The 27,120-nt window shown below is 39.5% G+C and overlaps 1 protein-coding gene across 1 annotated transcript in view; it reads left to right on the top strand.

Moving 5' to 3' along the window:
* Positions 1-27,120, top strand: part of DNAH6 (dynein axonemal heavy chain 6) — a 244,011-nt gene that overhangs the window by 178,561 nt on the left and 38,330 nt on the right. The window contains exons 61-65 of the mRNA XM_035001185.1: positions 3,225-3,404; positions 4,894-5,127; positions 9,902-10,037; positions 14,826-14,995; positions 22,226-22,416. Of these exons, the coding sequence (XP_034857076.1) occupies positions 3,225-3,404; positions 4,894-5,127; positions 9,902-10,037; positions 14,826-14,995; positions 22,226-22,416 (911 nt within the window). The remainder of the gene's footprint in view (positions 1-3,224; positions 3,405-4,893; positions 5,128-9,901; positions 10,038-14,825; positions 14,996-22,225; positions 22,417-27,120) is intronic.

The raw sequence follows: 27,120 nt of genomic DNA, 5'->3' as shown, positions 1-27,120 counted from the left end.
AGTTTATGTCCTTTGTCTTTCATTGACATCAGAAATGATACTGCTTTCTATCCTACAGTCTCTTGAGATCCCATTCTGGGTTTCCCATTTCTTTTCTCTCTTTGCTTGTTTGTCAGTCTCTTTATCCTCTTTCCATTCATTCTTCCTTGGGTTTTTAGTTTCTGGAAGTCAATGGCTAACCCATTTATTTATTTTTTTTTTATCAAAGCTTTACATGAGGGGCACCTGGGTGGCACAGTTGGTTAAGGGTCCAACTCTTGATTTCATCTCAGGTCATTATCTCAGGGTCATGGGATTGAGCCCCTCATTGGGCTCCACACTTAGTGCAGAGTCTGCTTGAGATTCCCTCTCTCCCTCTCCCTCTGCCCCTCCCACTCATGCACTTTAAATAAATAAATAAACAAAGCTTTACATGCAAATTACTTAAGGAATGAAATACTTGTACAAGTTTTGCGATAGCATTCCCTGCTTTCTCTATGCCCACCACCACCACCACTACCATCCATGACTTCCTCCATAAAAACAACTATGTTCTTTTTTGTTTTGATTATTTGGGGTTTTACATCTTTTCTCTAAATAATAGACTCATATTGCTACTTCTTGAGTTTTTCTTTTATCCATTCACTGTTGTCTATACTTTTACCACACACATACATACATACACACACACTCTTCCCATCCCCTAGCCTCCCACTGTACTTATATTCCGATTATAGTTACATATCCAATGTTTACATTGCCTAGAAGTATGAAGATCTGGCTGCAAGTATTTTAGGGGCTGAGGACAGGAGAAGAGCTAGGGTATCCTAGTATCCATTGTGTATACATTTACCTAATCTCTTTGTTTTCATTATGGTACCGGGCCCTCAACTATCCCTGGCTTCCTTCCATCAAAAAAAATCCTCTTTTTTAATTTCCCCAAGGAAGAAACCTCTATTTTTCAGTCAGAGTGGGGAAGGGACAACCCCCTGCCTGGTGGGGAGATGACTTAGGAGTCTATCAACCAATTCTTATTTTAGGCCCTTCCCACTTCCAGGGGTTGGATGCCACGAATTCTTAAGCCTTTGACAGGGATCCTGTTTTACAAATTGGGTGACTTTTTGGCTTTTCCCTTTGCCAGCTTAGGAATCTATTTTCCTGCGTCTGCTAAGTCATTACCACTCTACTCTCTGCTTTCCAGTTCTCAAAATTTTATTGATATTTCCTCTTCCATTCTTCCTATCTTTGTGGATTTGCACTGTTTTAAAAAATCCCTTTACTATAATTGTATCATGGTTTCAGTAGGGAGTAAGGTAGATACATGTGTTCTGACTGCCTTCTTTCTCTGTGAGCTGGTTTCTGTGTCTGCAGGGAGTTGCCTTGAAGATTTCCTTTCTATCAGGTAGTGATAGGACTGATTGTTCTTGGGCTTCATTTCCTACCACTTCCTGCCTATAGTTTATACTCCCTTAAACTCCCAGAGCCCTTATTTTATTTTAAGTTGTTTTTTTTTTTTTTAAATAATCTCTGCACCCAACATGGGGCTCAAACCCACAACCCTGAAATAAAGAGTCACATGCTCCTCCAACTAAGCCAGTCAGGTGCCCCCCAGAGCCCTCATTTTAAAATATATGTCATATTCTCTAATCACTGCTGAGGCCTCAAGTCTCTTGGACATAAAATCTGTAAGTAGTTACTAAGCTCAACTGAGGTATATAGTCTTCTAATATTCTCTGGCAAAAAGAAGAAAGTAGTCTACTTTGCTTTCTCTTTAGCCCTGGATTCTTCATTATCAGGGCCTTGGGCTCCTCCAAGGATTGTTTACAGGTGGGTCTCCTTGATCCAACTGCTCCTATATCAACTTTCTTTTTCCTACTCATATGTAAATGCTTTAGTTGAGTCCAATATTGAGACAGAGGTTTTCCACTCAACTCTACCCTTTCTTGTCCCCTCAGGTTCCTAAGTGGTTAATACAAAGAGAGTTTGAGCCTTTGATTCCTGGAAAAAGCTCTGAGTCCCTCCCTTCCCTCTCTTGGAGGACAGGGGTTGACAGTCTAGAACTTAGCCACTAGCCACATGTGGCTATTGAGCACCTGAAATGTGGCTAGCCTGAATTAAGATGTGTTGTTAGTGTAAAATACACACGAGATTTCAAAGACTTAATAAAAAAAAAAGTTAAAAATCTCAGTTTATTTTAAGTGGATTAAATGCTAATATAATCAACATATATTAGGTTCTATTGGGCTAAATAAAATTGTTAAAATTAATTTCACTTGTTTCCTTTACTTTTAATAAACTTAGAAGAGATAGAATTATATATGTGGCTCACACTGTTTCTATTGGACAGTGGGGTCTAGACAGAAAGTTTGTTCAGACTCCCTTTTAGCTCTCCTTTCAATAGAGCCAACACTAAACAGCAGTTCCCATAGTGATTTTTCATGGCCCCTGACCTAGACCCTTTGACTTTCTAGAGACAAATTCCCAGTTGAGGAATATCCACAGCTGAAAGAAATGGGGGTTGGGAGAGGAGGACAGACAGGCAGCAATATAGAGAGACTGAGGGAGCCAGAGAAGGGAACCTTAGAAAGCCCATTGACCAGAGCAACTAACCCAAAACAGAAAACCAAAAGAACAGCAAAGACCTTGCAACCATCTCCAACAACTTAGCTTTATAACCCTTCACAAACAACAGCTACTATCCCCAGGTTGCCTTATGTCTACACCTGGGAACACTAGGGAAAGAAAGAGAATCTTAGTCTTCCTTATTATTCCAGAGTGGGATGTGATACCACTTCCTTCCAGCCTCTCTCCACCCTCCTCTTTGGGGCAGTTTCATGGATGCCCCTTCTCCCTTTATACCTTCTCTCATTATGCAAACCCCACATCATTTGAGGACTGCTCATGGGGAAGTCAGGGAGCAACTGGGAGTGCTGTATTAGTGCTTCCTTTCCAGAAGTCATTCAGAGTCAAGTCTCAGAGAAGTGCTGCTCCAGCTTGTCAAAGCTTCTTGTGTTGCCTGTTCCCAGCTGCCTATTCCATGTTCTGGAAGGAAAGAGGTCAGCTCAGTCAGAAGAAGGTCACGGAGACCTGAGATTCAGTCGTTCTATCTGGGGACCCCCTTATTATAATCACTAATTCACTGTATCCTTATTTCTTTCCTAGACCTAACTGGATATATTCCAAAAATCCTACCATTTTTTTTTAAAAAGGGATCCTTAAGAACTTGTTTTCATATCTTTATTCAGATCACTTCTGGTGCCATTAAAATCAGGCTAAAGGAAGCCGAGTCCACTGAAATGATGATCAATGTAGCTCGTGAGAAGTACCGTCCAGTAGCCACTCAAGGCTCCGTCATGTACTTTGTTATTGCAAGCCTCTCAGAAATAGATCCTATGTACCAGTATTCGTTAAAATACTTTAAACAGGTAAGTGTGTTGTTTTGTCAGTGAACTTTATTTCTTTGGTTTCCCTTTAAACCCAGTTGAGTTACTTTAGCCTCAGACAGTCTGTGAGTCTAGTTATCAAGTAAGACCCTCTAGGAGCTTGGGTTCAGACTTACCTGTTCAAGAGTGACTCCACCTGCCATGTCTTCTCAACACTCAAGCGCCCAGTATGCACAGAAAACTGCAGAGAAAGAAAAGAAAGACTTTCTCTTGGCCTCCTTGGCTAACTAGCTTGTTGGTTTTCTTTCTGGCCTGCCTTTTTTTTTTTCTTTTCAGACTCATAGCTCCATGCTGTTTCTTTATACTCTCTCTACAATAATCCAACTTCCTTTCCCCTATTAGATTTTTACTGTGCTGTATCTCAAGTCTCTGACAGCACTGACCTTAAGCGAATTGGTTTCTGTATCTTTGTCCCCAGAACTTTCTATACAACAGGCTATCCCAATCCCTCACCGCACCTCCCCAACGTTTTTTAGACAAATCATACATGGCCTGCTCTCCTGTCCTTGGTTGCTTCCCACTCCCACCATATTACTGATATTACTGTGCAACTTTTGTTTTTTGTATGATCTCTCTTCTTCATCTCATATTCACTGTTGAATCAGATTTCTCATGAGTAGGATACTTTCACCCCTCATCCTCTTTGTGGCAGCAGTCCATCTCTCCCAAGAGCAGATGCAATGTCACAAAACTTGAGCAAGCAGGATCAATTTACCCGAAGATTTCCAGGGGAGACAGGGAGTTTGCCTCGCCCATTATACAGCAGAACTTACCCAGCATCCCCAGTAGCACCCTCTGTTCACCACCAAAATTTCTCTCAGCTACCAGTGTGTGTCAAGGTTTGCCATGTTTTATTTTGGCACCAAGCGTCACACCTTCCCTGGATTTTGAACTTGTCTGCTTCTTGTCAGGTTGTTAAAGAAAGCTCAATCCTCTTTTCTTCTAAGTGTGTTAAATAACACCTCTGTTTCCCTTTGTCAACCAAACTTTGGGGAGAATTAACAAGGGCTTTCCCTTAAATTTTGGCGAAATCCTAGCCCATTCTTCCCACATCCTAACGATCTTGGGGGAGTGCCAAGAAGAGCACATGACCTTACCTTGCCCTTCTGTCTCTCACCCCAAAATGATTATCAAATCCGAGTTAAGAATATGAAAAAACGGGTGATGGCAGCTCACCTCCATTTTCCTGTGTTCTGCCTCACATCAAGATGATGCCTTTTGTATATTGTCAAGGGTTCGCAGTGGTTCATTTCTGAAAAATGGGGAGAGGTAGGGGAATGCAGAAAATAACTATCACTTATCAATTTGGGGTGAATTCTGGACTTTTTCGTAGTACAGTAGTCCTCTCCTATGCTGCTGTTTACCCACTGAATACAGGGTCCCGAAGGGCGGGAGTGAGGAGCAGGGATTTTTTTTTTCCTCCACAGAAATTGAATTAAATCAGAGATTGATAGAGCTCTCTTTTGCACAGTTGTTCAATACAACAATCGAGACTTCTCTAAGGACAGATGATCTACAGGAACGCTTGGAAATACTGCTGGAACAAACTCTTCTAACCGCTTATGTCAATGTTTCAAGAGGACTTTTTGAACAACATAAACTCATCTACAGCTTTATGCTCTGTGTTGAGATCATGCGTCAGCAAGAAAACTTAACTGATGCTGAATGGAATTTCTTTCTCCGAGGTTCTGCAGGATTAGAAAAGGTACCTATCTCAAGTTTGGATTGTAAATTTATTCTAGATCGGGACCACAAGCAACTACCAGTGCTCTGCAGTGGCTGAAGGTGATACATTTGGCCATGTGGCCCAGGGGGGCAGGTACTGGGGGTCTAGGGGCTAGGCTGCCACTTAGCTCCATCTCCAGTAGCTGGGCAATGTCAGTAAATTTAACCTCTTTAGGCAGCACTGTCCTCACCTATACAAAAGGGATGTTGGGATTAACCAATGGGCTAGGAGATGTGAACATGTTTTGAAAAGTTGACCACCTTACACATATGAAGAGCTAAAATGCAATAAATGTAATTCACAGATTTGGCAATAGTGTTTGGGAAATCATGACTCCCTCCTGCCTGGACACATCTTTCATTATAAAACACAGGAACTAATATGACTGAACTGTCGCCTTCTGGAATACTGTAATACGAGCTCTCCTGCAGTTTCCTTCTTTGTGTTCATCCTTTTGTCAGACTTTCTCCAGCCCCTTAAACTAGCCTATCTCACCCACATACCATGAATTGGGTGGCCCACAGAAGTGAGCCACGCCCCCCCAACTCTTGCTTGCAGTTCCAGCTTAGCCCCACTCTAAATGCTTGGCTCTGCCCTGCCTATCTTGAGCCCCACCTTTGGTCTCTGCAGACATGACCTCTGCACCTGTTTGCCACTATTTGAGCCTCCGTGTATCACTGGGAGGTTGGACTTTATGCCTTTTTTATTTGACTCTCAGTGCCCTATGTTCCCAGGACAAGCCCGACAAGACCTCTCCACCAGCCGTCCTTCCTTCCCAGTACCACCCCCATCTTACATATTCTATTAATCCTTGCTTAATGCTATCTTAACTTCATAATCACAATTCATACTTCAGAGGGCTTGCTATATGTTTTATAGATATCAGCTCATTTATTCCTCTCAGTATCCTTATGTGAGTTCCTAATTTTTTCTCTAGCCTGCAGATAGACAATTGGCACAGAGAGATTAAATAACTTGTCATGTTCACATACTTACTGGGGTTTGGGACCAGTGTTGGAACCCTCACAGTCAGTCTGCAGAGCTTGCCCTCCTACCCGCTTCACTCCATTGCTGACTGTTAGTGGGTCACTCAGCCAGGCCCTTCCCAGTGCTTTATCGTCCTTCTCACAACACTCTGTTAATAGCCTTGTTTACAGTTTTCTCAAGCAGATGCTTAAAGAGGTTAAAGAACTTTCCAGAATCAGATAACTAACGCATGACAGAGTCTGATTCAAACCTGTCTAAGCTTCCAAAACCTGTGTCCATTCCAGTACCACCTGCTACTTCTCATGAGCAACATATTTTGAAAAGAAATGTAAAATATGTTTTAAATACCATCAAACACAAAACTTAAAATTAGTCAGAAATCATCTTAAGACACATCTCAAAAATTTTTATTAAACTCTCTTTTCTTCCACCACAAGGAAATTGGAATGATTCTTGGCTAATTTTTTTTTTTATAAATGTGTTTGGAGGATATCTTTTATCGAGTTACTTTATTTAGTTACTAGTATTTTAATACTAGTATTTTCCATTTTTATCATAAATGCTACATAGCATTAGAATCAACAGAAGAAAAAAACAAACTGCATGATCATCTTCGTAGACACAGAAAAAGCATTTGACAAAACCCAACACCTTTTCATCATAAAAACACTCAACAAACTATAAATGGAAGAGAGCTCCCTCAACTAGATAAAGGGCACATACACAAACCCACACTAACAACATACTTAGTGGTGAAAGCCTGGGTGCATTCTCCCTAGGATCAGAAACAAGACAAGGATGTCTGCTCTAACCACTTCTTTTCAGCATTGTACTGGAGATCCTTGCTAGCTCAATTAGGCATCCAGGAAGAATTAGACAGGAAGAAGTAAAAGTATCTCTATTTGCAGGGGACATGGTTTTGTATATAGAAAATACTAAGGAACCTACTAAAAATTAACTGAAGTATTAGAATTAATAAATGAGTTCAGCAAGTTTGCAGGATATAAGATTAATATACAAAATTAATTTGTATTTCTCATAGATGCTTGCAAGAGACAATTTGAAAATGCAATTAGGAAAAAATCCAGTTACAATGGCGGTAGAAAGAATAAAATACTTAGAAAGAAAGTCAACAAAGGAAGCTCAAACTTATACTCTGAAAACTACAAAACATGTTGAAAGACATTTGAGGACCTAAATAAGTGGGGAAAAAATCCCATAATCATGGATTAGAGACTTAGTACTGTTAGGATGGCAATATTGCCCAAAGTGATCCACAGATTCAGTGAAATCTCCATCAGAATTCCAGCTGACTTCTTTGTAGAAATTGATGAGTTTATTTATTTATTTATTTAAGGGACAGAGAGAATATTTTTTTTGAAGATTTTTTATTTATTTATTTGACAGAGAGAGAGAGAGAGAGGAATACAAGCAGGGGGAATGGGAGAGAGAGAAGCAGGCCTCCCGCTGAGCAGGGAGCCTGATGTGGGGCTCGATTCCAGGACCTGGGATCATGACCTGAGCTGAAGGCAGACACTTAAAAACTGAGCCACCCAGGCGCCCCTTGACAAGTTTTTGTTTTTTTGGGTTTTTTTTGACAAGTTTATTTTAAAATTCGTATGGAATTGCGTATTTTAAAGTTCATACGGAATCGCAAAGGATCCAGATCCTACAGCTCACTACAAAGCAGCAATAATCAAGACAGTATGATACTAACACAAAGATAGAGAAATGGATAAATGAAATCAAATATAAGAATCCAGAAATAAAACTGTGTCTATAGTCAACCAATTTTTGACAAGGGTGCCAAGACAATTCATTGGGAAAAGAAGCCTTTTTTTAATAAAGATTTTATTTATTTATTTGACAGAGAGAGATAGCGAGAGCAGGACCACAAGCAGGGGGAGTGGGAGAGGGAGAAGCAGGCTTCCCACTGAGCAGGGAGCCCAATGTGAGGCTCGATCCCAGGACCCTGGGATCATGACCTGAGCCGAAGGCAGACGCTTAACGACTGAGCCACCCAGGCACCTGAAAAGAAGTCTTTTTAACAAATGGTGTGGGCCAACTGGACAGCCACATGCAAAACAGTGAAACTAGACCCTTACATCACACCATATAGAACTTAAAATGTACCCAAAAACCTAAACATAAGAGCTAAAACTCTTGTAAGAGAACATGGAAGTTTTCATGACTGCATATTTCACAATGGATCCTTAGATATGATACCAAAAGCATGAGCAACAAAAGAAAAAATAGGTAAATGAGACTTTATCAAAAATAAACATGCTTTTGTTTCAAAGAACACTTAAGAAAGTGAAAAGACAACCCACAGAATGGGAGAAAATATTTGCAAATCATATCTGAGAAAGGATTTGTCTGGAATATATAAAGAACTCTTAAAGCTCCACAAAAAAAGACAAATGACCCAATTTAAAAAAATAGGCAAAGGACCTGAATAAATATTTCTCCATGGAAGATATACATAAGCACATGAAAAGATGTTCAACATCATTATTCATCAGGGAAATGCAAATCAAAACCTAAAGGAGATACCATTCATCCCCACTAGAATGGCTAGAATCAAAAAGACAGATAATAACCAGTGTTGGTGAGGATGTGGAGAAATCAGTCCCCTCATAAACTGCTGACTAGAGCAAAAAATGGTGCAGCTACTTTGGAAAATAGTCTGGCAGCTCCTCAAGCAAAATGTAGAATTACTATATGATCCGGCAATTCAACTCCTGGGTATTTATCAGAGAGAAATGAAAACATGTCCACACAAAAAAATTGGACATGAATATTCTAGCAGCATTATTCATAGTAACCAACAAGGTGGAAACAGCCCCAATGTTCATCAACTGATGTGGTCTATTCATAACAGTGGTCTATTCATAACAACAGAATATTATTCAGTCATAAAGAGGAATGAAGTACTGATACGTATCACAACATAAGTAAACCTTCAAAACATTAAGCAAAAGCAGCCAGTCACAAAAGACCACATATTATAAAATTTGATTTATATGTTGTGTCCAGAACAGACAAATGAAAGCAGTTTAATAGTTGTTTAGGCTGGGGGCGTGGGCAGATAGGAGGGTAGTAGCTAAAGAATACTCAGGGGTTTTTTGAGGAGAGGAAATGTTCTAAAACTCACTCTAGTAATGGTTGCACCAATCTATGAATTTACCAAAATACGTTGGATTGTATGCTTTGAATGGATGGATTGCATGGTATGTAAATTGTATCTCAATAAATCTACTTAAAAATGTAGTATAGAACCTCATGCAAATACTCTTGAAACTTTCAAGGGATTAGTTTCAGTCTATGATCCCAGCTGTTTCTCTGTCTCTTGTAAAACTGTTTACCCACGTGTAAGTGCTTCATGGAATACTGCCATGAAGCTAGTCTTTAGGGGAAAAAAATCATTGTAAGACTATCTGGAGGGTGAGGAGAGACTGGTGTGACTGGTGTGATGAGTTGGGGAGCAGGCTAGAAGTCACACATTTAATGTTAACCCTTCACCAGATCCACTGCTTTCTGCAAGTGTCAACCTGGAAAGCTTTCACCAGGTGCACTTCTGAGCAAAGGTCTACAGGTAAAACTGATTCAACATCATTTCTGTCTCACCCCACCTAATTCCTTGTCCTAGGCAAATGGTTATTTTTAGCATGATGTTGGAGCTTGATTTTTCACTTAGACAAGCAGAAAACATATTTTGTGGTTGTCTTTGTGAATGATTACTCATTTTCTTTCTGTCTTCTAATAGGAACGCCCACCTAGGCCTGATGTTCCCTGGCTGCATCCTGCCATGTGGTTCGCATGCTGTGACTTAGAAGAATCATTTGTAGTTTTTAAAGGACTTACACAATATATACTGTTACATCCTATTTCCATCCGAATAGGTAATATGTCAAAAAGGATCTGCTATAGGGAGTTATAAACAGGCTTGTGAATCCCAACTTTGATGTCTCCTTTAACCTCTTCTGCTGTATCAATATTTTTCACTAGGAAATTTCTTCATTATTAAGAAAATGTGAACTACTTGCTTTCCCAGTTGAATGCTTGAGTTGAATGCTTGGCCCATGAATTTTCAGTATTTTATATTTACTCTTATTTCCATTTTAATACTTACCTCTAAGAATTGCCTTAGCTACATCCCATAGGTTTTTTGTTTTTTTTTAACTTTTCATTGAAGGATTACATATATATGGAAAAGTGCACAAACCAAATTGTACAACTTGGGGTACCTGGGTGGCTCAGTCAGTTAAACATCCAGCCCTTGATCTCAGCTAGGTCTTGATCTCAGGGTCATGAGTTCAAGCCCCAAGTTGGGCTCCATGCTGGGCATGGAGCCTACTTGAAAAAAAAAAAAATCGTACAACCTGATTATCAAAAACTAACTATACTTACGAGCCACCACCCAAATCAAGTACTAGAATAGTACCAGCCTCCCAGAATCCTCTCTGTCACAGGACCCTTCTCCTCTTCCCCAGAGGTAGTGCTCTGAATTATAACATTCTATGTAAATTTTCCCCAAAAGTTTTAATATGTAGCCTTGTCAGTTCTAAAAGTACACTTTTTAGCTTGAAAACACTTAGGATTGGGGGAACTATCTTTTTATTGTTTATAATTTAATTATGTTCTGGAAATTATACTCATGGTTTGCATGAAATTGATTCTTTGTAATTTATTTTATTTTTTTAAAGATTTTATTTATTTGTCAGAGAGAGAGAGCTGAAGGCAGATTCTTAATCAACTGAGCCACCCAGGCATCCCTCTTTGTAATTTATTTAGATTTCAGTCTTCATAAAATGTTCCATGCGTGTTTTCTTAGATGGAAGATTCCATATGTGACCTTCAGCCCAAATTTATTGTGGTATTTATTTTATTAATGTTTTTTATACTTGATCAGTCAGTGTCTAAGGGAGGTATCAGGGTATACCACTATAACTGCCAATTTCTCTTTGAAATTCCAGAATTTTTCCCATCATATCCTGTGAAACTATGCTATTCAGTATAAATAGTTTTAAAATGATTATCTTCCTAGTAAACTAATCCTTTTTTATTAAATAATATTCCTCTAGGTGCACCTGGATGGCTCAGTGGGTTAAGTGTCCGACTCTTAGTTTCAGCTTAGGTCATGATCTCATGACTGATGAGATCATGCCCCGTGTCAGACTCCACGCTTAGTGGGGAGTCTGCTTGAAGATTTTCTCTCTCGCTCTCCCTCTGCCTCTACCCGCCTCAAATAAAGAAATTTTTTTTTAAAGATTTTTTATTTGGGGCGCCTGGGTGGCTCAGTCGTTAAGCGTCTGCCTTCGGCTGAGGTCATGATTCCAGGTCCTGGGATCGAGCCCTGCATCGGGCTCCCTGCTCGGCAGGAAGCCTGCTTCTCCCTCTCCCACTCCCACTGCTTGTATTCCCTCTCTTGCTGTGTCTCTCTCTGTCAAATAAATAAATAAATAAAATCTTTTAAAAAATTTAAAAAAAAAGATTTTTTATTTATTCATTTGTCAGAGAGAGAGAGAGAGCACAGCAGAGGGAGAAGCAGGCTCCCTGCTGAGCATGGAGCCCGATGCAGGACTCGATCCCAGGACCCTGGGATCATGACCTGAGCCGAAGGCAGACACTTAACCAACTGAGCCACCCAGGTGTCCCAATAAAGAAATCTTTTTTAAAAAATAATATTCCTCTTTAAATAGTTCTTTTTTGCCTTAAAATATATTTTCTAATGTTAATGTAATTACAGCACAATTGTCATGGTTAGTGTTTCCCCTCTATATATTTCTATAGTCTTTATTTTTTTAACTCTTTTGTGTCATTGTCATGTTTTTGGTGTATCTTTAGTGGAATTTTGCTGTTTTGAACAGTGCAAGAGTCTCTCTTTTTTAACAGGAAAGTTTTAATTCAATGATAATTTATTAGAGTTATTGATCCACTTCATGGACTCTCAACTGGGGAAAGACTCTTGTCTCCCAGGGGACATTTGGCAGTGTCTGGAGACATTTTGGTCTGGGGTGATGCTACAGGCATCTCACAGGTAGAAACCAAGGATGTGGCTAAATATCCTTCAGTGCTCAGAACAATCCTCCAGAACAAATAAGCACTTGGCCCAAAATGTCCATATTGGTGAGACTGAGAAATCCAGACCGATATGAACTTCCTTCTATCATCTTATTTTGTGGAGATTTTTTTTCTTGGCAGCCTTTGTCTTTGCTTCATTTTTTCCTTCTTTCTGGTCTTCAGGTGGCTTCTCCATTCTTTAATTTACCCCATACTTATTTGAGGTTCCGCATTCTAGTTCTATCCTTTAACAATCACTCTTATACTTGTACTATGCATATTTATTTAACCACTAAGTGTGGTGATTTAAAGTCTAGATGGACCAGAATTTCTGGGATCCAAATATACTTGTTTGATTTCTAAATAAAGACTAGAAAAAATGAAATGCTCTTCAATAAATGCATCAAATAGAAATGATGTTTCTATGTTGTGGACCAGCTAAACAAGACAGCTAGAGGTAGTGGTAGAACACAAAAAGAAAAACACTTAATAGGAGAAGCCTAGAGATGGCCATTTAGGGACAGACCCAAAGCAGAAAGAACTAGATGGAGCCTCCTAAACACAGAGGCAAAGAAAGAAGGGATGGAGGGGCGGGATGGAGACCAGAAGGCAAAGGGGTTCTGGGAACAACTCATCATGTCTGGACAAAAGGCACCAGGCGTTGTCCCTGTCTGTTGGGACTAAAATTTCAGCTATTTAAAACAACTTTACTGCTTTCATTTGTTAAATTTCAGGGTTTATTCTGGAAATCCTGCACAACTGTGAAGGTCTGTACATGTGTGATAGAATGGTTTGTGTTCTAAAAGTGAGCTCTAGATCATTGCAGGTGACATTTAATAATTAATTCCAATGTCATTCTTACCTTCAAAAGCTTCCTAATTGCCTTAATCTTTTGTCTTTGTTGGTTTCTAGGTGCTTCATCTCCTATTAATTGAGAGTTATTTAAAATATGCTGTCTTGGGGTGCCTGGGTGGCTCAGTCGTTAAGCGTCTGCCTTCGGCTCAGGTCATGATCCCAGGGTCCTGGGATCGAGCCCCGCATTGGGCTCCCCACTCCGTGGGAAGCCTGCTTTCCCCTCTCCCACTCCCCCTGCTTGTGTTCCCTCTCTCGCTGTGTCTCTCTCTGTCAAATAAGTAAATAAAATCTTAAAAAAAAAATAAATAAATAAATAAATAAAATAAAATATGCTGTCTTAGCCTCTCTCATTAGCCAGAATCGTAGTGATTATATAGTAAGTGATGAGAACCTCCAGAAAAAAGAAGTCCTTTTAGAATAAATGGCTCTACTCTCTGGCCCTCAGAATAGCACAACCACAGCGATCATGTGCTGTGCCCTGTGGTCTCATACTGTGTAATTGTCCGCATTCTGTATAGAAACTAGAAGTCTCGCAGAGGTGCACACTCCTCCAGGGCCATAGTCTCAAGTGTCACTACATTTCTGTCCCCTCCTCTTTGATTGCTATTATTAGACCCTCAGAGGAGAACCCCAGTAGAGACCAGCTGGAGAAAGTGGTTTTCTAGCTTGAAATTCAAGCCGACTATTTTGCCTAATGTCCAGCCAAAGGAACCGGTTCCATTACCGGAGGACACACTGGCTGTGTGGGCTTGCTGAGAGGCTTACGGCACACCGTAGAACGTGCACCGACCGGAATTTCAGTGCTAAGTCTTGCCACATGTTATAACCATCAAGGACTCACGAGGATCCTAACCCTCATGTGAGGCCCGTTTCTTATAAGTATTCCATGGGGGAGAGGGAGCACCATATTCTTTTTACTAGGGCATAAAGTTGTGTATATGTCAATTTATTCATATGTTATTTATATTGTTCAAATTATATATGCCAGAGCTTTTGATTTGCTTCATCTGTCACAGACTGAGAATTGTGTTATCTCTGACCACTATTATGTTTTTTTCTGCTTTTTCTTCTACCTCCAGCAGTGGTTGCTTGATGTATTCTTACACTATTATCTGACACATATAGGTTTGTTTTATTGTTTTTATTATGGGGTTTGTATTTTAATTAATATAATTTAACCTACCTTGTCCCATTTAATTACATTTGCCTTGAATTCTAATTTTTTCTTTTTTTTTTTATTTTAAAGATTTTATTTATTTATTTGAGACAGAGAGAATGAGAGAGACATAGAGCACATGAGAGGGGGGAGGGTCAGAGGGAGAAGCAGGCTCCCCGCTGAGCAGGGAGCCCGATGCGGGACTCGATCCCGGGACTCCAGGATCATGACCTGAGCCGAAGGCAGTCGCTTAACCAACTGAGCCACCCAGGTGCCCTTGAATTCTAATTTTTTCAAGGTTACTCTTATCACTTCAATTTTCTTTTTGCTCACATTTGATTAATGTGTCTCTATGCATCCTTTTATTTTTAAGCTCTTTGTTTATTTTGGTTTTTTGTTTTAGCTTTGCTTTTTGTAAGTGGTTTCTGTTGAATTTGTTTTCTGATCCAATTTTAAATTATTTTTAATTAGGTTGGGGAGGGGGAGATTAATATACTTACATTTGTGGTAAAAAACTGGTAGTAAATGTAGAGATTTTTAAATTCCCACATATATTTATTTAATTTCAAAGTCAAACCAACTCTAATTAAAGCATCTTTTTAAATTGTGTTTCCAGGATCTTTTGAGACTTATATTAACCCAGCTGAATGGGAAGGCTATTCTAAAATGAAGGCAGAAGAGGAATTCATGACACAAGAAAAAGAGATCAAAAGCCATAATTCTTGGCATCCAGTATTAAGTTCTTTCCAAAAGCTAATTCTCATTAAATGTTGTAAAGAAGAGAAGGTAGGATCTTTTTTTTTAAGGACTATGTTATAGTTATTTCTGCTAATGCTCATCAGCCAGTTATGATTCATAACTGATTAGATTTATTTGTTTAGAGAGTAACAATGGCCAAGTTTGGGAGAAGGTTCTAAGAAATAGAGACTCTGTGTTATTAATAGAACATGGTGTTTTATACAGAAAATGATGAAAGAAAAGGTTAGAGAGCCAGCCAGGAATGTGGTTATCCTTTCCTAGCATGCACCATTAGGGACCTGTGCTCTCCAGAGAGGACAGTGGTCTGCTGGGGGGCGTTAGCAGGGAATTGATGAGCCTTTCGGATCTTGGCAACAGTGGAAAGAAGGCATGTGAAGAGAACAAAACCATAGTCACCAAGGCCAGTTTGAAGACTGTTGGACTGGTCTATGCAAGAAATTATGGCAGCCTGAATTAGGATAGAGGTAGTAGGTTGAAGAGATGGAGGGGGACATGGAGATGAGACCATCAGTATGGCTCCCAATTTCTGCTTGGGTGCCAAAGGGGATAGCTGTATCAACAACTAAGCAAATGTGAAAGGAGAAGCATAACACAGAAAGATGTCACTGAGTCTGCAGTACCTGCCAGTTATCAGAGTATATAGCAGTCTAGAGACCAATTAATATGTAGGTAGGAAACTCTAGAGAGAAATATAGGCTAGAAATAGAGAGGTGGGGATCATCAGCCTTGAGCTGGGAAGTAAAACCATGGGAGTTGTCAGAATCACATAGGAATAATGCATAATAAAATAAGAGGACAGGTGGGCAAGGGATGAAACCCTGAGGAGCACCAACTTTTAAAGGGCAGAAAGAAAGGATGAAAAGGAATAGTCATCAGGGCAAAAAGAACACCAGGAGAAAAAAGTGACGTGGAAACCAAGGATGTATAGAGTTTCAGTACAGCAAAAGTTATCAATAGAATGAATGAAGCATTTCAGACAGTTCCAGTTTTTGTATATACACAGATATAATTCCTGATGTCATTGATGATAATTCTAATAAGTTTCAGGAGGCACTGGAGGAAAATGATGGTTGTTCCTATGAGAAATGAGAAGGAGAAAACTAACTGAAGAAAGCCTAAGCATAATTGGGAGATACTGATGCTCTGTTGTAGGATTTTTTGCCTTCTCTGTAGGAACACGGAAATTAGGTTGTGGGGTTGGCCTGAGCCACAGATGATTGCAATAGAAGAATAGAGGATGTAAGGATGCAATTGACACTGTTGGTAAAAGTAGTACTAGAAAGAGGAAGAGATCTAAGAAAGGGCTTCTAGACTGGGAGAAAAGGAAAAACCCTGGAAGTTTCTGTGGGAGCAGACGTATTTGGACTAGAGGTGTAGCTAGAAGGATGGGAGAGTTGTGATCAACATTGAGTTAAAATTTCTAATGCACAGTTCTGAATGATGACAATATCCTGAGGGTGGCTGTGGGTGTGGGAGACTGAGGAAGAGAAGAGATATTGTGTACTGGAGTTAGAGGTCAAGAAACTGTGAGGTTAGGATGTTGGATGGCCACATGGTCCCCAACAAGATGGTAGCAAGACAATGCCTGGGACACAGTTGAGAAATCATTGGAACAGATGTGTAATGGAGAGTAAGGTTATGGCCCAGGTGGAAAATCTTCAGTGAATATGGAACAGTGGCTACCAGACTAGATGCTGACAAAAGATGAAAGGGAAACTAAGTGACAAGAGCCCCAAAGAAGGAGGAGTTTTAAAGATTAAGACATTGAAGCTAGGAAATTCTAGACTATGAGAAATTTTGCAAGACATGCAGTCTGGTTTCTTCAACAACAACACATTTTGTCTGTTTATTTGTTTGTTTGTTTGTTTTGCAAGGGGGAAAAGAAGATGAGGGATGAAACTTAATAGATACGAAGAGACTTAGACAAACCAACTGATCTCTATGTATAAGTTTTATTTAGATCCTGATTTAAATATACTGTATTTAAACACACACAGAGGCATTTATAATTTCATTAGGGGAAGGTAAACACTGACTAGATATTTGGTGATGTTAAGGAATTATTGTTAATTGTTTAGATGTGATTATGGTACCGTGGTTATATGTTTTCTAAAGAGTCCTTATATTATAGAGACATGTGCTGAGGATGAGAAAATATGACACATATTTGCTTCAAAATAATCCTAAGAAGTGGGGGAGTAGGTGGGTATATCAATGAAACAAGATTGACTTTTTCTTAGCAAATATTAAAACTGGGTAAAACATCAAATTCATTAATCTCTGACTTTATATGTGCTTGAAATTTTCATAATAAAAAAAATTACATCTTTGAACACCAGGACTCTCGCAACATGTCCCAGGACAGTTCTCTAAATGTGATCAAATCTACAAATGACAGATACAGTCATACTAAATTCACAGAGGATTAACTGAAAATTCTTATTAATACATTCAACCAAAGATCTTCCTTGTGTTATACTATCAAATAAAACTTGCTATATAAATCAACATGGAGGAGTCTGGAATTTGGATTAGGTTTCAGAAATGAAGAGCTAGATATGCACTCCAAAGAGGACAGGGACCTTAATCAGTCAAGACCACCAACAAAGTCACCCTGAAGAGAAGATCCAAGCATGACATTATTATACCAGCTACACCTCCTCTCAAACAGATACACTAATCAAGGCATTTGGGAACAACTCTTACCCTGGTACTGATTCCAGAGAATGACTTGCTAAAGAAATTGGGGTTCCAGAGTAAAGAATTCAAATTCTAAAGATCTGGATCCCCTGCCCGGAGAAAAAGAGAATCTGAGAAAGCCTTCGAACAAGGACAAGTCCAGAGATAAGATCTGTGCAGTGAGGGACTGTTGTTCCCAGGTCTGTTCACAAGCAGAGCCCATTGGGTATCCAGTGTTTCTAAGTGGTAGAGTCAATTGCTCCTTTGGTAGAAAGAGGATGTTCCAACACAGTGGCTTGTGTGAAATACTGCAATCTTGCGTAAAATTCAGCCTCCTCCAGAAATAGCATGTTTGGACCTATTAATGAAACTTCATTTCAAAAAACTCTAAGCAGGGGTGCCTGGGTGGCTCAGTTGGTTGAGCATCTGACTCTTAATCTCAGCTCTGGTCTTGATCTAAGAGTTGTGAATTCAAGCCCTGCATTGGGCTCCGTGCTGGTTCTGGAGCCTACTTAAAAAAAAAAATTTAAATTTAAATTAAATTAAATTTAAAACCTCTAAGTAAACCAGGTGGTAGAGTCACTAGAACTGCAACAGGAAGTAGAATGCCTGTCATTCCAACAATCCTTTCTTTGGCATCAGTACTATCAACAGTTCTCAGGACAAGGTTATTAGAAATTTGAACTAGAAAGAGAAAAAAAGAAATTATCATTTAGATCAGAGATGAATAAAGATTGCCTGCTAGAGAATAATTCATCACCACACCAAAGCTAAGAAAAGTCCTCTATACCAGTGTTTTCAAACTTTGATGTGCATCAGAATCATTTAGAGGGCTTGGTAAAGCCCAGAGACCTGGGGCCCACCTCCCAGAGTTTCTGATTCAGCAGGTCTGGGCAACAGGCTAAAAATCTGCATTTCTACCAGCTTCCCAGATGATGCTGATGCTGATCCTGAAACCATATTGTGAACCCCTCCTTTAATGTGATTAAACAGATATAAGGAGAAACAATCATTCTCAAAGCAGACAGATGAAGACATCAAAACATATCACATACAGTATTGTTGATTTCCAAGGCTAAATCTACTGAGAACCCTAACCTTAACAGTCTTGGTGTTTCAGTCCAGGCTTCCTCTACCTTGGGAAGATGGCAGTCTCTTTGAGAGCCAGGTTTCCCCTCTGTTGAAAACCACAGTGTAGACAGTCACCCAGGATGAAATCTTCTCAGAGCATTATTTGCACAGCTTTTCCAATTTGAGAAATACCAGAATGCAATTTTCCTTATGAACTATATGGTTAACATGGTTAAGATGCTAAATTTTATGTTATATGTATATTACCACAGTTTAAAAAAAATAGTATGAGCACTTGTGTTCTAATATAACGCACAATGGGTCTTTACCCTTCATCTAATACACTATAACTTAAATGAGGTTTGACCACTCGGGAAGGATGAACAAGGGGTCATTATTTCCAAAAGTTTAAAGCTTACCTTCTCATCACAATGAAAGCAACAGGAGGGAATTCTCAAACACAGGGTCTCTCAAGAGTGAGTTTGTACACTATCGGCCCATCAGTAGCTTCAAAAAAGTATTTACCTAAATTCAGGAATTCCCTATGGATTCTGATCGGGAAGATGAACTAAAAAATGCTCTGAAGGCCTCAGGCAGACAAGGATCAAGCAGCAGGCCAGGAAAACGGTTCTAAGCAAGACATAGTGGAGTCACATAGGTCAGAATTGGGAAACTCAATTTAAAAAGAAAGTGAGAGGAGCTCCTACCACTCCTAGCTCCTACGTTGGTGGTAAAGAGGGAAGAGACTACAAAGTCTCCGATCCTGCAGCCAGGCGTGGGATTTTCAGAGGGTGGTCTTCAAGAAATGCCTAACTCCCTAGACCATAGATGTGGGAAATCTGAAGCATTTGCACGTACATTCTTGCCAGGATTGCCATAAAAATCTTGATGAGAATAAAACAGCAGAATTCCAGAAGGGTCACAGAATTGGATCCATTCCAACCTGTGATATGGAAGGAACCTGAGGAGCAAGCAGGTCAGTGGACACTACCTAGGAACCTCCAGGGGCATGGCACAGGAAGCACCTAGTGAAAGCCCCCAAAATCACTTACGAGTTAAGACCACTGCAAGATAACAAGACTTCCTTGGATGATGAGGACTCTGAAAGCAAGGACACTGTAGATGCGGAGTGCACAGAAGCTGGAACTGAGCACTGACAAGAAAAGCCAGGGCAGGAAATCTTCCACACGCCTCCCAGCTCAGCAGTGTTGTGAGCCGTAGGGGTGCACTCTCTATTCAGGCCGCTGCATCAGGGGCATGCCCAACATCAGGAAGCTGGCCTGCTTCACTCACACTGACTAGAATAACTAGAAACCAAGAAGCCTCTTGGATTTGAAATAAGATCACAGTTGTTATCCATTATCTTTTATATGGACAAGATCTTTAATGCACCATTGGAAACAGCAGAGAACTCCTAGCCGCTTAGTAGGAAAGTGAAGAGGACCATTTAGCAATGAGGCATGCGCACATACTCAGTTCTGTTGTTGTTTTTAAGATTTATTTATGAGAGAGCACATACGCATGTGTGCATGCGTATGTGCTGGGGGAGGGGCCGAGGGAGAAGGAGAAGCAGACTCCCCTGCTGAGCAAGGAGTGGGTGGGGGGAGGGGGTTGTTGGGTCGATCCCAGGAGCCTGGGGTCATGACCAGAGCCGAAGGCAGATACTTAACTGACTGAGGCACCCAGGCACCCCTTATACTCAGTCCTATTGTATTACCTCTTCCTCCACCTGGGAATCATGAATTTATCACTGGAGGGACAAATAGCACCAGACCAAATCAAAAGACAGGAAACTACATGCTAATTCCACAGGAAACCTCAACTCCATAGCTGTAACTGATGCATCTCCTTTCTGTATTTTATGTACTTAACCATATTCTTGGAAATACGCATTTCTGGGTATATATGAGGTAGACTTGAGCACAAGTCTACCTCATATAGCACACCAAGGGTGTGTTTTGTGCAAATTTATTTTTCTGCATATTTGAAATGTTTCATAAAATCAGTTCATACACGAGAAATTGCACATGTAACTGATAGTTCGTGATCTTTCATTAGTCAAGCCATTGGAAACCTCCATCTCTATATAATATTTATGGCAGTTTGTCCTGTTTACAAAAGAAATATTTCTCCAACTTTTTGAGTTCAAAAACATTTCATGAGTATGTTACCACTTTTATATTTATATAACAGCCCCAAGAAATAAATTATTTGTGCTTTGTATATTGTTATTTACTGTAAACTCTAAGCACTTTTTGTCAAAGTAAAAAGCAAATAAATAGATCATACTATCAAAAATATTTTTAAAAATAATAATGAAGAAACTGATGTTGAAATTATATTTAGTCACACAATGACATAACTAAAACTAAACTCCAAACTCCCTTGGCCCTGTTGCAAGGCTGTCCGTTTTAGTCCATGCCACCTTTATAGTTAGTACACAATATATCCTCACTTAAGTGGGCAGGCATGTAAACATCTTTTCCCAGACTGGCCACAGAAGGGTGCGATCCAAGGCCATAGCCCTGAACCAGGTCGAGATGTCCCCTCTCAACGATAACAACAAAAAACATACAAGAATTGTTTGGACGAGGTGATGTCAACATCTAATGGAGGGTGAACGTTAAAGCAAGACTGCTGCTTACAGTTGTGCTGGATGTGCACTGCACAACACTTAAGGGTGCTGTTTGCATTATAGATACTGTCGGTGTGGTTTGTATATTTATCGTGACAGCTTTCTGGCACAAGTATATTGAAGAAGGGACACCTTTTCCCATCTCACACAAAAGCTCCATGTGGGCTAAGAGGGAGAGGGTCTGCAAGAGCAGAAATGGAGTAAACAGGCTAGGAGAGGATCCGTGAAGGAAACAGATTGGTGTAGGAAGTGGTCAGGCAGGGGTATGATCATCAGGGCTGAGGCTGGTTCCCAAGAAAAGCCAGAAGAGGCTGATGAGTAAAATGAGAAAGGAAGATGGGGAGACAATATATGGTGTCAATTCTGAGAAGCTGGCTTATGAAGGGAAGCAAAGAAAGAAAATAGCTGGAGGGGCACAGCAATCAAGGGAAGGCTTTTGTTTGGTTTTAATAATAGGAGACAGAGGAGCCCAATTGTATGATGATAAGAAGATCTGGGAGAGAGGGGGAGATCAATAGTGCAGAAGGAGACAGTGGAAGGACTGAAAATAAAGTCCACGAGAATGTGAGAAGGATGGGACAAAAAGAGGCAAGGATGGAGCAATAGCAGGTCTGGAGATGGATGGAATGACAAGGGACTTACCTCTCATCCAAGAGTCAGCTTGCTCCGTGAGGTCATGGGAACCATGGCTGTTGGCAGTTACGTGGTGCACAAATCCAGTAGGAAGAAAGAAAGATACCTAATCAAGAGAGAATGAGTGCAGAACAACAGGGCACCCCCTTGGAGAAGTTGAAGGGGAGAAATAGGATAGAATTATGAAGGATCCTCATCCAACATACTGTTTTTTAAACATTTATCTTTTCAACTTTCAGGTGGTTTTTGCTCTTACAGACTTTGTAATAGAAAATCTTGGAAAACACTTTATAGAGACACCACCTGTGGACTTGCCCACTCTGTATCAAGACATGTCATATAACACTCCCCTGGTATTTATCTTAAGCACAGGCTCGGATCCTATGGGCGCATTCCAGAGGTTTGCCAGGGACAGCGGGTATTCAGAACGGTAAGGTCACATGGTGCCATATTTGTAATTCATATGAATACCTCCTTGTTAAAATTTGCCCTTTTTCTTCCCTCTGTGGAGTGTGAATTCCTACATTAGGTATCCTTTACTAAATAAATTAAGATATATTAATATTTAGCTATGCCTGTTGTTAAAATGTGGTCAAAAATAATAAAAGCAGATGTAAACTTTATTTGAACAAAGGGAAGATTTTCCAAAATGTATAATAAGCTAGTAGAATAGTGATTAAAACTTTGTTATTTAAGACGTTACTTTAATGTGACTGTAAAAGGACTGGTTTACTCCGTATGAAATGTGCAAAAATTCCAGATCTCCTTATGTTGTATTATCAATCTCCTCTTTCTCATGAGCCTCTACCCTGCTGAATAATAGGGGCAGGGGGAAGTTTAAACTCTCACATTTACTTTACTTATTTTCTTTTGATTTAAATGTCTCCAGGGTAAGCTGATTTGGTTTCTTTCTCAAAAAAGGTCAGTCTTCCTGACTTCTTCCCCTAGTCCTCCCCAAAATTGTGTTCAGATGGGTAGGGAAGTGCACAAGACCTCAGGGCGGCAGGGGAGGGGAGGGGTCTCTTATCTACAAGGTAATTTCCAGCCTTAACACCTGACAGGCCCTTCCATGGAGTGGTGGGTCTGGCCTTTTCCCTGGCTGGAGGATTATAAGATGATGGGTCCTACCTGTTCATTTGGAGTTCATAGTCTACACTAGTCAGGCTTCTCCAGAAAAACAGACCCAACTAAGAAAAGAGAGGAGAGGAGAAGAGAAGAGAGAAGAGGAGTGGGGAGGGGAGGAGAGGAGAGGAGAAGAGAGGGGAGGAGAGGAGAGGAGAAGGGAGGGGAGGCGAGGGGAGAGGAGAGGAGGAAAGAAAGAAGGAAGAAGGAAAGAAGGAAAGGAGGGAGGGAAGGAAGGAAGAAAGGAGAGGGGGGAAAGAAGGAAAGAAAAAGTATCTTATAATATATGTTATCATATACACATATAACATATAATTTTATATATATATATATATATATATATATATTTATAGAAATTTGCTTACATGATTATGGAGGTTGAGGAGTCCCAAAATTTGCAATCAGCAAGGTGGAAACCCAAGAGAGCCAATATATAGTTCCAGTCCAAAGGCCTAAAAACCAGGAGAACTAATGGTGTAAGTTCCAGTGTGAAAGCCAGGAGGCTCAACACCCAAGAGCCAGTGTTGCCATCTGAATCCGAGCCAGAAAAGACCAGTGTCACCATTCAGACAGGCAGGAGGAGCTCCTTCTAACTCAGCCTTTTTGTTCTATTCAGGTCTTCAATTGATTGTATGGGGCCTATCCACATTAAGGAGGGCAATCTGCTTTACTCAGTTTACCCATTCAATGTTAATCTCACCCAGAAACACCCCCACAGGTTCACCCAGAGTAATGTTTGGCCAAATATCTGGACACCATGTGACCCAGTCAAGTTGACACATAAAATTTATGATCCTAGACGTTTGCCTTTGGTTCTGAAATCCTAACAAAGAATTAGTATACAGAACTGTTAAGAGCTCCTATGAATTAATAAGAAAAAGAAAACAGCACCTGGTGGCTCAGCACCCAGTTAAGCATCCAACTCTTGATCTCAGAAAAAGAAAACAATCCAATATAAACAAAGACAAAAATATGAACAGGAGAGTTTCAGAGATTTTCGGAATAGAAAATTTCAGCAACCTAAATGCCAGGGCGCCTGGGTGGCTCAGTCGTTAAGTGTCTGCCTTCGGCTCAGGTCATGATCCCAGGGTCCTGGGATCAAGCCCCGCATCGGGCTCCCTGCTCAGCGGGAAGCCTGCGTCTCCCTCTCCCACTCCCCCTGCTTGTGTTCCCTCTCTCACTGTGTCTCTCTCTCTGTCAGATAAATAAATAAAATCTTTAAAAAAAAAAAAAAAAGAAACCTAAATGCCTGATAGCATTTGAAAAGATGTCTGGCCTCACAAGTAATTAGGATACAACAAATTAAAGCCATTAGGGAGATATCATTTCATACGCATGAAATTGGCAAAATGGTGGCAAAGATAAGGAGCAATGGAAATATCCATATTACAAGTGAGAGTGAAAAAATGGTTAAAATCAATTTGAAGAGTAATTGACAGTATGTTAAAGTTGAAAATGGCATCCCCTACATTTCAACAAGTCATCACTGAATCTGCAACGTAGAATAAAATCAGTCACATGGTGCAAGGAGCCATGTTCAAGAACATTTGTAGAAACATAACAGAAAACACCAAAACATCCAAAATGTCCATCTAGAAAAATGATCATACAAGTTGTGGCATATTTATAAAATTGAATATAATACACCATAGCCATGAAAACGAACAAACGAGAACTATGTATATCAATATGGATGGGTCACACAAACTAATATTGAGCCAAAAAAATAAGTTGCAGAAAAACTATATAATATTGGAGAAATATAAAATATATAAAAATTTTAAACCACATATATTATATTTTGTTTAGGAATTCATAATATTGCAATAACAGTATAAAGAAAGGTAGGGAACTTATGCCAAATCCAGGATAGCAGTGACCTTGGGAAGTGAAGGTTGGGTAATGAGACAGAAGTCAACAAGGAGGAGCACACTGCAGTTCAGATCATGTAGATAGTGTTTTATTTCCTAAGCTGGATTGTGGGTACATGAATATTCACTCTATTAATTTTATAGCTTTTGTATGTCTCAAATATTTCACAGAAGTATTAAACATAAAAGAATTCAAGATAATGAGAGGATGGGGAGGGATTTTAATAGGTAGTTAATATATGCTAAGTTCTTGATGTATTCAGGAAGAAAAAAGAAATACAGAATAACTCTGTTTGCCTTGAGAAAATTTGTGTTTGAATGGAATGTTGAAATTTTAAGGGAAAACACCAGAATAATAAATAATTTATAGTGTGCAAGCCAGGACAGGAACAAAAGAATATGTAGTGTAATATTCTAATCCAACATTAGATAGGAAAGAAGAAGAAAAATAAATTCAAAATATAGTAAACCAAAAAGTCAAACCAAAATAGAGAAATTGACCCAAATACCTAAGAAAGTAAAAATATCTCAACTGACGGGGCGCCTGGGTGGCTCAGTTGGTTAAGCGACTGCCTTCGGCTCAGGTCATGGTCCCGGAGTCCTGGGATCGAGTCCCACATCGGGCTCCCGGCTCAGCGGGGAGCCTGCTTCTCCCTCTGACCCTCTCCCCTCTCATGCTGTTTCTCTCTCAATTAAATAAATAAATAAATAAATAAATAAATAAAAATATCTCAACTGTGAAAAGATAAATATGACCAAACTGGATTTTAAAAACAACATTCAGCTATATGCTACTTAGCAAATGCATAAAAAAATACAAAGACAGCATAGGAAAGTAGAAAATAAAGAGATACTATGCAAATACTAACCCAAAAAAAGCTGTTGACAATTCAAAGGAACATCACAAAATAGAGTTGAGGGCAAAAAAAAAAAAAAAAAATAGGGATAAAGAGGGCAACTGTATGATATATAGAAAAACCCACAAACAAAAAACACCAATTGTACAATTATACACAACTAACAAAGCTTGAAATCTATAAAGCAAAAACTGGAGAAACTGATACAAGGAGAAATTGATAAAGTAACATTAATGTAGAAAATGTTAATGCATCTCTAATAGAAACCATTATGAAGAACAAAAAAAGTTGCAGAATTGCTAAGAATATAAAATATTCAGACAATAAATTTAACAGTGAAATTAATGACCTTTGATTAATGACCTATGCACTCAATGCATAGAGCAAATGCAAGTTCTTCAAGTACACATGGAACACTTATAAGAATTAACCATGTGCTAAGTCATATTTCAAAAATAAGATAAACTTAATCCCTGACACAATTAATATTAAAAATCAATCTTAAAAGTTAGTTTTTTAATATTTGGAAAACCAAAAATGCCCTTTTGAACAACTCATCTATTAAAGGGAAGTCGTAAGGAAAATTTCCCAGTAAGTGGAAGTACATAACAAAAATAATATTACATATCAAAAACCAGTAAGGTATAGTAATGAGGCACTTAGCTGTAAATTTATGAATATTTAAGGACTTCTGGTCCAGAAATGGCAGACTAAGAACTCAGACTAATATCCCCACTAAGAACAACTAGAGACCTTGAACAAAATATATTTTTTAAAATGCTTGAAAGTTTGGAGAATGAATAAAATAGTAAGGAATAGTCCAGAGACGAAGAAAACCCAGAAGAGTAAGTCCTGCACTCACAGAGAGGCATCAGAAGAGGAGGCAAAGAGGCTGAGACGCTGAGCAAAACTTTTCACTGATTAAAGGGACAAAGGGGACAAAATTGGAGCCCAGAGCCGACTAAATCGTAGAGGAAACTGGTAAACCACCTCCCTTACTTTGGTTTGGCCCTCTAAGGAGATTCATCAGAAGGAATAAGGCCAGGTAAGAAATACACTTATAAGGAGATTATGGTGACCCCTGATTACTAGTATCTCTAGCTGCTTGCCAGAAGAGGATGTGAATCTTGTGTGGAGGAACACAAAATCCTAGGCATACAAATAAAATATAACCAGGGACACGAGAAGGCCAAAAAACATGTTTAAAAGTCAAATAAAACAATACATAATAGGAACACAGTACAGCATCCTGATAATGGATACATGAGATTGATTTTTAAATAG

The sequence above is a fragment of the Mirounga leonina genome, unplaced genomic scaffold (assembly GCF_011800145.1).
Source record: "Mirounga leonina isolate KUSES-001 unplaced genomic scaffold, KU_Mleo_1.0 Mir_125, whole genome shotgun sequence".
In the NCBI taxonomy this organism is placed as follows: Eukaryota; Metazoa; Chordata; class Mammalia; order Carnivora; family Phocidae; genus Mirounga; species Mirounga leonina.
Note: the sequence above shows the minus strand (reverse complement) of the source record. Positions and strands in the feature narration are given on the sequence as shown.